The sequence below is a fragment of the Cervus canadensis genome, chromosome 28 (genome assembly GCF_019320065.1).
Source record: "Cervus canadensis isolate Bull #8, Minnesota chromosome 28, ASM1932006v1, whole genome shotgun sequence".
Classification (NCBI taxonomy): Eukaryota; Metazoa; Chordata; class Mammalia; order Artiodactyla; family Cervidae; genus Cervus; species Cervus canadensis.
This window is the reverse complement of record NC_057413.1, coordinates 1,002,995-1,015,777: the sequence shown is the minus strand read 5'-3', so window position 1 is coordinate 1,015,777 and position 12,783 is coordinate 1,002,995. Positions and strand designations below refer to the sequence as shown.

Below are 12,783 nucleotides of genomic sequence, written 5' to 3'. Positions count from 1 at the left end.
AGCTGCTTCTCTGACCTTGGTAGTTACCGGCTGATGGACTCCTGGGCTTCCGGTCCTGGGTCCCTTCAGGAAGTTAGAGCTCAGGCTCAATCTCTCAGCAGACCCTTCGCTGTCTTCCTACAGCCCTGGCTGAATGGACACTTCAGGTGTTGTTACAGAGACATTCATGGTCTGCATGGACCCGAATGATGGGTCACATCAAAACTCCCAGAGTGGGCCAAAGTTGATGTTGAAGAAGGCTTATTTCTACCAGAATAGGCGTATCATTGCAATAACACTTGCTGAATATCTGGTAAGTTTGGAGTGTCTGAAAAGGCACCAAAGAGGATGTGCGGAAGGATAAGTAGCCCACAATGGCCGCAATCTAGGAAGTGCGACCACAGCCCGACCACGGAGAGCACTTCCTGGCGGTGAGGAAGGTGGGTGCTCAGCATCGTCTTACCAGTGGAAAAGGGGAAGCCGCTGTGCCCACACGACGTTGAGGAGGCTGCGGTGAAGTCCACAGGAAACGTCTCAGCCCGGCCCCAGGTCCGCCTTAAAACCCTAACAATGGATTTGTGCAGAAGAAGAAACCTCGTAAAGGAAGAGGGAGGCGATCCTCTGAGGAGCTGTGAGGTTTCTGTTGGAGGAAGACGGGCTGGACGTGGCTGCGAACCTCAGTGTGGATGTGCGCCCGCGTGCACGGCCCTGGGACAGCGCATGCAGGAGGTCCCGGTGGACGATTCAGCTGAAGTGTTTCCTAAGCCTGCAGACACGACGTCTCCTTGTAAGCAAGAAAATCAGGCAGGAACTGAAAATATCCTTAAAAACGAGTATCATCTATTCTGCTGGACCAGCCGACTCAATGGACTTGAATCTGAGCAAACTTTGGGAGATAGTGAAGGACAGAGGAGCCTGGCAGGCTGCTGTCCACGGGGTCACAGAATCGGATGTGACTTAGTGACTGGACAGCAAACTTCTGGACCCAGCACAGTCACGCGCTATTAATAATACCCCATATAGGAAAAAATGACACATAAATGCCCCTCTCACTGTGAAAGACGCAGGCAGATGCTGCTAGTTATTTAAGTCCGATGGTTGTGAACGTGAACTTGCTTCCTGGAACGGGCACTCAGGAGTGGAGTGGCCACGTCCGCGGGAGTGGACGGCCCCTGCCCCAGGGCTCGGCAGCCTTCACTCTGGGCCTGGCCTGCAGTGTGGAGGTGTCACTTGCAGGCCATTGTTTGCTGGGGCCCACGTTTGCTCACTTTTCTGGGACAGGAACTGGATCCCAAGCACCAAGGGAGATGACCCCAGAAGGGGACGCCGTGGCCTCCACGTGTGGACCTTTGTCTTGTCCCTGTTTCCCATCAGATGAAGGATTTGAAGCACAGCCTTTGGGAGATTTTCTCACGTTGCAGTCTCTGCACTGGAATGCCTGTAAGCAGATGCTGACTTTTTAAGTTACCTTGAACGTGAAATTTCTGTGAAGTGGCCGTGCTCTGCTTCTCAGTGGTCAGGACGGTTCTGAGTCGAGATGGAAGATGAAGGACCTGAATCCCCACAGTTGTGAGTGAGCCTGGCCAGGAAGAAGCACTGCCTTCCTGATGTAGCAGGTGCCCCGCCCTGGATGCGCCCAAACGCGACCCAGGCCCACCGGAGATCAGTCGTCTTTTAACATTAGCAAATCATTTCAATAGAAAGAGTGGGTTTCAAAGGATGGTGTGCAAGTCCCTGTGTGGCCCCCAGGTGTGCTTCCTCCTGGGAACACTGCGTCTCCAGGGCAGCTGCCCCGAGGGTTGAGTGCCCAGGACAGCCCAGGACAGGAGGGTGAGCACACAGGCACGTGAGGGGCCGGCTCCCCGACAAGGGCAGCGCGCCCTGGAGCAAACAGCAGAGCAGCCCGCACCTCTCTCCTCAGCCCACATTTATGACCAGCTGCCCGGAGGTGGCAGCTCACGCCGTGAATGGGCCTCTTGTCCGCCGGGTCCCTGCAGTCAGACGCTGTTGCTCTTGGCCGGGCTCGCAGCACAGGAGGTACGGGCCCTCTGATCTCCGCGGTCTGCACCGCTGGCTGTGACCTTCCTGCGTCTCCTCTTTCTCCACCCAGTCTGCACCGCGCCCGGCCCAGGCCCTGCCCGGCGGGGCGGCCGGAATCCCTGCGGGGTGGGACGTGGGCTCGGCGGAGGTCGCCAGGGGTTCAAGGAACATTGGAACGATTTCTGTTTGCCGAAGAACGTCGTCCAAGTTGTCTCTGTGCTTTATCTAATTCCAAAAAGCCTCTGAATCAAGCGCTTTTGGATGCAGTGCTGGGCAGCGGGGTAGAATTTTATTGGAGGCACCGTGGTCGCTTCTCCTCCTGCCTGGTGCCGATGGGGGCGGCTCTCACGAGTTTGTGTGTGTGCTCACGCAGCCCCGGGCACGGGCAGGCGGCCCGCTGCAGTCCCCCACGCTCAGAGCTGCAGGGCCCGCGGCAAGTGCTTGGCCAGAGAAGAGATGACTTGTCTCATGAATGACAGAAGAGCTGTCCCAGGGCCCCCGGGGCTCCCTGGTGCTTCTTCCCTTAGAGCCGCTCAGTCTCCCCATGGTGTCCGCTGTTGCATTTTTGAAAAGGTTTGTTGAAGTGATGCACTGTGGGAGAGAATGTATTTTAACAGATAATCTAGTTCTTTAATTTTACTGAGTGTGCTATCTTCACGTCTTACAGTTTAATGCTGGAAATTTAAGGTGTGTGTTTTGTCAATTTTGTCAGTTCTCCTTTTCCTTCAAGTTTTGTCTTAAAGGTATTTGACTTGGAGGGTGTTATGTGGTTGCTTTGTTAGATGAGATTAGAAAGTTTAATAGAACAAAGGCTTGGATGTCTGCACACACACACGCAAGGATCAGACACGGGAACAGAGCCAGGGACGCGGGGTCTGGCTTGGGTTCCCCTCTGAGCCCGAGTGTCCTGCTCCCCAGCTTCTCAGAGGGTCCTGGTCATCAGGCCTCATGGGAGGTGAGGCCTGGCAAGAGGGGAAGGCCCAGAGAAACAGGGTCCTCTTGGATTTCATGAGTTTGCCTGTGCATGAAAATATCATTACAGATAAGTGTATTTGAGCCAGAGAAATCGTGTGAGCAAGATAGACAAATTTCAGGTTTTTACGTATTTTTTATATACAGGTAGTCAATGTACAGACATACTCCATGCAAAATAAAACAGTAAAATCAAAGTTTTCTGAATGTGTAAAGTGAAAATAAATATGCCCAGCTTGGCGTGGTTGCTCACATTGTACTGAGATGTGCAGGGCAAGCGGGTTTCTTCCTGCAGGTCTGTCTGGCCTTGCTGGCAGCCCCGCCCACTGGCAGGCAGGGACCGTGAGGGTCAGCAAGGTGCCCGCTGGTTCCATCCACCCAGTGGGATGTGGTGACCCGGGAGGCCTCTCACCACCCAGCCTCTCGGCGGGGGGTGGCGGGGGTGGGCTCAGTCTGGGCCTTCCCGTGAAAGTGGGGACAGAACGCTGTGCCCCTGGGGCTGGGGGAGGTGAGAGGAGACGGCAGGGCGGTGTCTCTGTGCAGACCCTCTCTAGAGGTGACCGTCCTTGTTAGACGTGTCCCCTGGCTTCCAGCGGATTACTGCTGACAGAGAACTGGGAGCGCCATCAGTGCAGAATGAAGCCAGTGAGTCAGAGTCCGCAGAGGGGACGAGAGAGATCAGTCACCGGTGAGCTCGAGGTGTGAGAGCCGTCCAATCAGAATATAGAGCTCCAGGGTGTGTTTGATGAAAAGTCGTAATGAAAGAAGCAAAATCAGAATGTGAAAAATACCCAGGTAGATCTGCAAAAGGAGCAGAGAGAACTTTAGATATAAAAGGTTATTTAAAGAAGAATTAAATGTTTGACTTAAATTCTAGACGCTGAGGAGAATGACATGGATCTAAGGAAGTTACTCCGCATATTGCAGACAAAGGCAGAAGGAGGAAAATTATTTTAAAAAGAAGTGAAGAGATTGTAAGGTAACACGGGAAGGTCTCACATTCTTTCCCAGAAGGAAACAGAAAGAAGAAAATAGGGTGAAGAGGAGGCAGCACGCGCAGAGGTCCGCGCGTTACTCAGACGCAGGAAGACACCGTGTGCACGGAGCAGAAACCACGCTTAGACGCCTGGACTCGACCCCAGGAGCTGAAGACAGAGAGGGCGTCTTTGGTCTCCCCAGAGGAGCAAGGGGAAGGACCGCCCTGCTGACCGAGCTCTCATCCAGGACAGAGCCGGAGCCGGAAGGCTGTGTGCTAGCGCCCCCAGTGCTGACGGGCAACCTTCAGCTCGGGGCTCTCAGGACTCTCGGAATCAAGCCAGACAGTTTCTCCACTTTAAAGGAACTTCTAAGGAATGCATTTTAAGAAGAAAGGAAAGTATGCCAGAAGAAAGATTCAAGAAGGTAGGATGAGAAGGAAAATTGGTACAGACGGGAAGATGCACAGCCTTTCCAGTCCAGAATTATAAACAGACCTGTCTTCTCTGAAAAGAGGCCCGGGGAGCTATTGAGAGCAATCGAGCACCCAGCAGAGGAGCGCTGAGGGGAAACTGACTTGATCGCGCCCGGCCTATTCCAGCTGGAGGCCCTGTTTGGCACTCTTGCTCATGAAGGATCACCCTTACAGTGGCTCGGCAGTCAGGAATGTGCCTGCAGTGCAGGAGACACAGGTTCCGTCCCCGGGTCGAGAAGGTCCCCTGGAAGAGGAAATGGCAACCCACTCCAGTGTTCTTGCCTGGAGAATCCCGTGGACGGAGGAGCCAGGCCAGCTATGGTCAACAGGGTTGCACAAAGTCAGATATGACTGAGTGACTTAGGACACACTGATAAAAGGGACAGAATTACGAGTGACTCCCAGGGCATGTGGCCCTGCTCCCTGGACCTCTCTGGAAGCCTCGCCCTTTGCCTCCAGTTGGAAATCAGAGCTGAAGCTCTTTCCGGGGCCTCAGGTGACGCCCCACCCACTCCCAGCCTGACCCCTCGGGGCCCACCTGTGACCCAGGCGGTGTGTGAGACTCAGCTTTGAAATTCAGTGAATCGTCATCATATTTTATCCAGCATAGTTTGGCATTTTTTAACGGGGTGGTTTTCTTGTCTGCTATTTGCCAAAGTAAAAGTTCTGAACTTTTCATTCTGTCAATGCTAGAAAAGCTCCTGATCTCAATCTCAGTTAGTATTTGGACTAAAACCCATTTTGATTGGTTTCCTTCTTATTAGTATACATTTTTGTGTGTATTCTGTTTTTCCTTGGCTAATGAATTTACCTTGAAAAAGTAACCTACAACATACAACATAAGAGATGGCTATTGGTGCTTTTGGAGTGTCAGTCCACCTGCCTGCCTCTGGCTGTTTATTTAGATCTATTCTCATTCTCAGACTTCCAGAATCAGAGAATTAAGGGACTTAGTCATGAACAAACTAAGAAATCTGGACTTCTCATCGAGGTTTAATTACAGGTACCATTAACTTTGTAATGTAACAGTTGTAATAATAGGTGACACTTACTGAGAATTCCTTAATCACATTTACCTGGGTTTTCTGAAACAGCAGACCTGCATGGTAAGTCCTGTTATGATCCCTGTTTTACAAACTAAGACCTGACGACCCTGACTCCTTCTGTGCCTGTGATGGTTCACAGTCTGCAGTGCCGGGTCCCCGGGTGGGTGCCCGAGGCTTGGCCTGGCAGCTGTGCCTGCCCTGCTGGTGTTCAGAGCGCCACGTGGTCTGGGTGGCAGAGCCTGTGGCCAGCAGCCTCCGGTCGGTTCCCTGGGCCGACTTTCCGTCTCTTGGTCTTCATCCTGGCTGAGGTATTGCAGTTTAAGGCTGCTGGAAATCAAGCGCGCATGTGAATGCTCACAGGAGCTCCATTCCCTGCGTGCTGTGCCACACGCCACACCGGCAACCCGTCCCGGCGGGACGCCTCCTGCGCCGGGGGCGGGCTGGTGCCAGCAGCACTGGCAGGAGCCGGGGCGGCTCAGCCCGGGCCCTGGGCCTCTCCTCCTTCGTCTGCACGCCGGGCCTGGCTGGACAGAGTGCCCGCCAAGGCCTCAGCCCTCAGGTGAAGTGATTTTGTATAGTTCTCTCCAAAAAACAAGAAGCTTGTGTAATGAGTGGAAATGAAGCGCATGCGCATGCTCAGCCGCTCAGGCGTGTCCAACTCTCCGTGACCACATGGACTGTGGCCCACCGGGCTCCTCTGTCCATGGGATTTCCCAGGCAAGAGTTCTGTCTCCTCATCCAGGGGATCTTCCCGACCCAGGGATCGAACCGTGTCTCCTGCGTTACAGGCAGATTCTTTACCACTGAGACCTAGGCACTCAGCTCTATGGGAAGAACAAATTGAAAAAAAAAAAAAAAATCACTTTCCTCTCCCAGGAATTAACTAGTGAAACATGGTGGCAATAAAAATGTTGAAAATGAATCTGAAAATGAAATCATGAGAAGTTACACTTATAATAGCATCGTAGGGAGTAAGCTACTTAGAAACAAATTTAACAAAAGGTGGAAAATGTATTCTCTAGAAACTACTCAACATTGCTGAAAGCAACTGGACAAGCCCCAGATCAGTAGAAGCGCCCTCCCACCGTCTGATGAGCAGGAAGACGATGTGCTGTCAGAAAGGACAGCTCCCCCGCCCCACCCCCCGCCCCGATCTGCACGGTCAACACCATTGCTGCAAAGTCGGGCCCCTTTCTCGCAGAATCAACAGACTTGTCCTTAAAATTCACGCAGAAATTCAAGGGACTGAGAAAAAGTAAAACAGAGAGAACAGTCGGAAGACTCGCACTTCCTGGCTGTGACGCTTCCCACAGACCTGTACTGGTCACATGCGTGGCTGTCACATGCCAGCAGGTGTTAGGTCCGTATGAACAGGACTGAAGGTCAGTGATAAGCCCGTGTGTCCATGGTCAATCGACTTTCAGCAGAAGGTGAAAGGCCATTCAGATGGGAGAAAGAATAGCCTTTCCAGCACACACGCTGTACCAAGGCTGCCCTATAGCCACACGCAAGGGCTAAAGCTGGGCCCTTTTCTTCTCACCATACACAGATGAACTGGAACCAGGCCAGATACCTACATGTAAGAACCAAATCAACACAAGGTGTTAAACATACAGGAGAAAATCTTCAAGACTGTCCTTGCGTTGGCAAAGCCCTTTTGGATATGACACCAAAAGCTCACACAGTCAAAAAAAAAAGAAAAAAATAGACAAATTGAACTTCACAAAAACTAAAAAAATAATTGTGTGTGAAAGGACATCATCAAGAAAATTGAAATATAACTTATACAGTGAGAGAAAATGTTTGTAAGTCATGTCTGATAAAGGTTTTGGACCCATAATATATAAAGAACTCTTACAACTCAAGATTAAAAAGACCAGTGACATCGTCCTTTAAAAATTGGACAAAAAAACCTGCTTAGACATATCTCCAAAGAAGACATACCAGTGGCTGGTAAGTACATGAAAATGCAGGTGCTTAATGTCATTAGTTGTCAGAGAAATGCAAATCAAAACCCCAAGGAGATAACACTTAAGTACCCGCGAGGATGACTGTCACTAAAAAGGTAAAACCATACAGTTGTTGGGGAGGATGTGGAGGAGTGAGAACCCAGTCGCTGTTGGTGAGATGCAGCTGGCGAACGGCTGTGCCGGAACCTGGCGGCTGATCAACGGGTTTACCACTGAGCGAGCGCTGCATCGCTCCAGGCCTGTCTGACTCTGTACAGCCCCGTGGACTGCAGCCCGCCAGGCTCCTCTGACCATGGGATTTCCCAGGCCAGAGACCTGGAGCGGGCTGCCATTTCCTCCTCCAGGGCACCTTCCCGACCCAGGGAGTGAACCTGCGTCTCCTGCATTGCAGGCAGAGTCTTTAGTACTCAGCCACCAGGGAGGCTCCATGGAGCTGACCTGGGACCCAGTGATTCCAGGAGAAATGCACACTTGATCCCCACGCAGAAAGGTGTGCACCCGCGTTCACTGGAGCACCGTTCACAATAGCCAAGAGATGGCAACAGTCCAGTGGCCGTGTGCTGATTGACGGATACAGAAATGCAGTGTGTCCTTGTCCATTTGGCCACAAAGAAGGAAGTACTAAGTCATGTCATGTAGGTGAGTTGACATCACAAATTTACCCAGGGAACTTCAGGATAATAGCATGGTCCTGACACTAAAACACAAAGATAGACATCAAGCCTAAATTTAATTGTCACTTTAAATTAATAGTAAATTAAAAGTTGCTAATTGGTAGTAGATTGAAAAGGATCATGCCTGGTAAATACTTTGTATTCAAAGGCTCTTTTTGGAAGGAGCCCTTATGTGTATTATAAAGTGCCCTGCAAAGTTGAAGCTGGATTTCTTAAAGCACTCTACTAACAGCCAAGGGAGGCTGAAAATTCAGATTCTCACTGTCACTCGTGGTAGGGCATTGGTATAAATGCGTCTGCCAAGTTTGTGCAGTGAATCTGCTGTGCGTTTGAATGTGTGCTGGGCTCTTCTTGCCAAAGTTGAGAAAACCTATTTGTAAGAATCCCCCTTATCTCTGTGTCAGTTTGTCTAGAAGCCCACGCTTTTGTCATAACACTCACCTCCCTGTTTCTTCTGCAGAAGAACAAAGCTAAAGTTACTGAAATGTGATAAATTATGATGGCAATCTGTCTAAACTGTGTGACGCCACCACTGACCAGCTCACGTGCCTGTTAATTACCTTGAGATTTTGGTAGCTTTGTGATAACCTTACTTAGATGCGGGGGCATAGATAAAGCTGCCTCAGAAGTGCCTTTTAATTTTCTCCTGCTTTGTGATCTTTTAATAGTGGATAGAGGCTTTCATTAAAGACCAGAGAACATTAAAACAGTTTCACTCCTTTCGGGTATGATACCTTTCATCTGATCATTTCAAAATATTTATAGTGAATTCAGAAATGCTGTCCTGCAGATAACGCTTGGGTGACTCTAGAAGGCGACACTGTAGTCAGCACAGAGTCCTGGAAGTTCAGACTCAGCCCTGGATAGCCACCACTGTTGTTGTTCAGTCACTCAGTCGTGTCTGACTCTGTGACCCCGTGGCCTGCAGCTCACCAGGCTTCCCCGTCCTTCACCATCTCCCGGAGTTTGCCCAAGTTCCTGTCCATTGAGTCAGTGATGCCATCCAACCATCTCATCCTCTGTTGCCCCCTTCTCCTGCCCTCAGTCTTTTCTTTCCCACCATCAGGGACTTTTCCAATGAGCTGGCTCTTTACATCCGGTGGCCAAAGTATTGGAGTTTCAGCTTCATCATCAGTTCTTCCAAAGAATATTCAGGGTTGATTTCCTTTAGGATTGACTGGTTTGATCTCCTTGCTTTCCAAGGGACTCTGAAGGGTCTTCTCCAACACTACAGTTCAAGAGCATCAATTCTTCGGCGCTCCACCTTCTTTAGATAAAGAAGGATGGGCCAGCCCCCTTCCAGCAGCCACATGCATTTCTTGTTTGTTTCCTGTGGTACCACCTGGGAGGCAGGCTAGTATCCTCTCTCTCTCCCCATGAACCCTGAAATAGCTTTATTAATAGGAATGCATGATGTTTATGTTCTTAAAAAATGAGGGTGGTCTTATTACAGATTCTGGCATTTCCCTTTGCCCAACCAGTTGAATTTTCTGTGTGAAGACTGGCCTTCCGAGAGCTGCTCTCTGGCCTGGGGCCTGCTTGCGTATTGCAGCATGTGGGGGATGCCAAGACGGCCCCCAAATGTTTGCTGTGGCCATGGAGCCGGCGTGATGCTCCAGTGGGGCTCCTGAGCTTGCCTGAGTGTCGGCCGTGGTCTCTGTTGTTTCCTTTTGTTATTGTTTTAGAGGGGGGAGGGGATGGAAGAAATGCCCAGAGGCTCAAGATTGTGTTTGGTTCACCAAACTGTTAAATGTCAAAATCACTCAACTGATAATACATCTTTTGTGTCTTTTAGGAGCTAATTTTGTTACTCGGAAAATTAGCCGTTCAGTAGCTAAGATTCACCTTGGACAACTGGAATGTTTCAGTTTGGGAAATCTGGATGCCAAACGAGATTGGGGCCATGCCAAGGACTATGTGGAGGTAGGAACCAATGCGTTCTGGTCTCTAAGTATCTGCGTCTGCTTTTCCGAGTGAGAGCCAGGCCTCCTGGGAGGGCTGCCTGGCGGGGGCGGTGGGTCAGTGTGCTCATGGAGCTGCGTCTCAGCTCACACCGTGTCCTCTGCTGGCCCATGGTCAGTGGTGTGTGCGGGCTGTCCTGCGCAGTCCAGAGGGGAGCCCCTCACAGTCGTCGTTTTAATTATTGAAGACGAGGCTGCCGGCCAGTGGGCTGGACGGTGGACAGAAAGCGCATGGTATTCTTTCCTCTCTGGAGCATCTTCCGCGCGCCTCCTCCCTCTTCCCACCCACGAGGCGAGTGACGGCCTGCGAGAGGATCTGTTGGTGAACGGAACTGGCGTTCAGACCCCCCAGAAAGACGACTGGTACTGATGTCATTTCCGGTCTGTGTGACCGTGCCCTTCAGCGGGTGTGCTGGCTCGCTCCTGAGTGCTGTCCTCAGAGAGCGTGGTTGCTGCTGCTTCAGATTCTGCTTACCCCCCGCCCTGGGCAGCCTGTGACTCCCACCCGTGAATTCTGTCCATTAAAGAAAGAGCAGGAGAGAGATGCTAGCAGGGACGCTGTTGCGGAGCAGCAGGCGTTGTTCGAGGGGATTTAGGCTCCAGTCTCAGGATTTACTTGCATGTTACGTTTCAGTTTGGGTTACGTATGTTATTTAATATACACGTAAGTAGCGTGATTTTTCTGTGAACAAATCGTTACCTTTTACCTCGGTGGTACCTGTGAACAAATCGTTACCTTTACCTTGCCGAGATGAGCATGCTTGCTGACATCTGGCATTTCCGTGGCGAGACGTGAAGGAGTGTGTTGGTGACGGGGTGTTCGTCCCAGAGCCTGCGGTGCCTGTTTAGGTGCTCACCGATTTCCTGCGCTCAGGACTATTTCTGTCCCCGGTGGTGCCTCTGGGAAACCAGATCTGGCTCCCTTGTTCATTGATGCAGTTCAAAAAGAAAAGACCATTTACAAAAGAAAGCAAACATGAGTTCCCTTGCTAACACACAGGCCGACTCCGCTGTGTTACTGCTTTTATTTGTGACAGTTCAAAATGTTGCATACTTAGACATCTACATTTTGATTTATAGTATGGCCCCCAAAATTCTGATTTAATATTTTGCATAGCAGTGAAACATTTATATCATTTACATGTGTTCTTCTGAGCTGTAAACAAAATGAAGCTTTTTGTGATGGTAGCCCTTGGATATACTTTAAGAACATTGCATTAAAAAAGTACAGAGGTCCACACTTTTAAAAACTATGAGACAGTGGGTGAAAGGTGATGTAAAAGAACCTGAAATTTTCTTTCGTCTAACCTATCTGGCCTCCCCTTCTTAAGAATACGAGGCAAGTTTTGTAAAAATAATTGTTTTTTCAATACTGTCATTTTGGCGTATAACCTTCTAGCTCTCTGCAAATACCTGCAGCTACTTAGAAGGCTGTGAAGGTATCCATCTTTATCCAAAGTCTTGTTCTGCAGTTTTGGAACCAAATAGATCAAATTTCATTCTATTTTATGTTTTTGCACTGGGATTCAGAAGAAGTTTGTGTTGGAACTCAGAAATAGATCTTGATAATGCAATAAACAGTATATCAAAATGTTAGTAATACTTATTTTTGGTTATGTTTATTTTCTTCTGTAGACTTCTGTATTTTCCATGTATTGAAACAAGTACATACAAACTTTTCCAATCAGGGAAAAAAATAAATGGCATTTGGAAAACATGCCAGAAAAATCCAACAAAAATGCATGAGACCGTTGGGTAAATGCAGAAGTAATGAAAACCCCTCCGGGAGCTCACTGGGTCTGCGTGGAGACTGTGGGGTCATTTCATCCCGAAATGCCAAGCGCACCTCGGCTCAGGGGGTCACGCAAACCTCGGCGCAAAGGACCCCTGTCTGTGTTCGTGGAACAGGGAAGTATTTCAGAAATATCTTGGCTCAAAGACTTCAAAAGGTCTTCCCAAATGATGTCATGTTTAAGATTCCTTGACGAGACGTGTTAGTCCAGCAACCCCAGGTGCTAAACTGCCCGGGAGGGTAAGGCGTGAGAGCAGGAGGGCCTGGCTCCTCAGGGACGGTGTGGTGTTTTCGGATTCCAGAGACACATGCTCAGAGCCAGCCACCCCTGGCATCCACGGCCTGGTCTGTGCCCTGCACAGGTGGGCTCTGCGTGTTGAGGGCTCCCGGGGATCCGACAGTAACAGATACTGATGCTGGAAAAACCACTTTCTCATTTACAGGTTCTGAAAGAAATTGACATTTCATGATTTCCAAAAAAAGTGTCATCATTAAATAAAAATTCATAACTTTTATCCCCATTTTAAGAAATAGGACCATCCTTGGCAATTCTAACTATATTAAAATGAGCCACTTCACAGACTTATGAGTCAAGGTAGGTGTGGCCAAAATTAAAATCAACAAGCCTAAGAATGAAAAAACAGGAGCCTTGTTGGATTAACCCGCGTCTGGATCCTGGCATTCTAATCAGTCTTAGAGCTGAGAAGCCTCAGCCAGCACAGATCACACGCGTCACAATAGCATCTTGTTCACCCACGCTTTAAGAATAGAATCCCTCTCGTTTGTACATAAGTGTATCAATGAGGCTTTAGGTTAAGCAACTTATACTTTTTACTCGTGGATGGATTTCAGAGAAGAGGAGTAGAGAGAGTTTGCTGGACTGGGTATAGATGGTCCCA

General features: G+C 49.7%; 1 protein-coding gene across 2 annotated transcripts in view; it reads left to right on the top strand.

The window, feature by feature from the left end:
* GMDS (GDP-mannose 4,6-dehydratase) overlaps positions 1 to 12,783 on the top strand; it is a 423,498-nt gene that overhangs the window by 194,692 nt on the left and 216,023 nt on the right. For both annotated transcript variants that reach the window (XM_043450633.1, XM_043450632.1), the window contains exon 7: positions 9,927 to 10,054. In XM_043450633.1, coding sequence (XP_043306568.1) covers positions 9,927 to 10,054 — 128 coding nt within the window. The remainder of the gene's footprint in view (positions 1 to 9,926; positions 10,055 to 12,783) is intronic.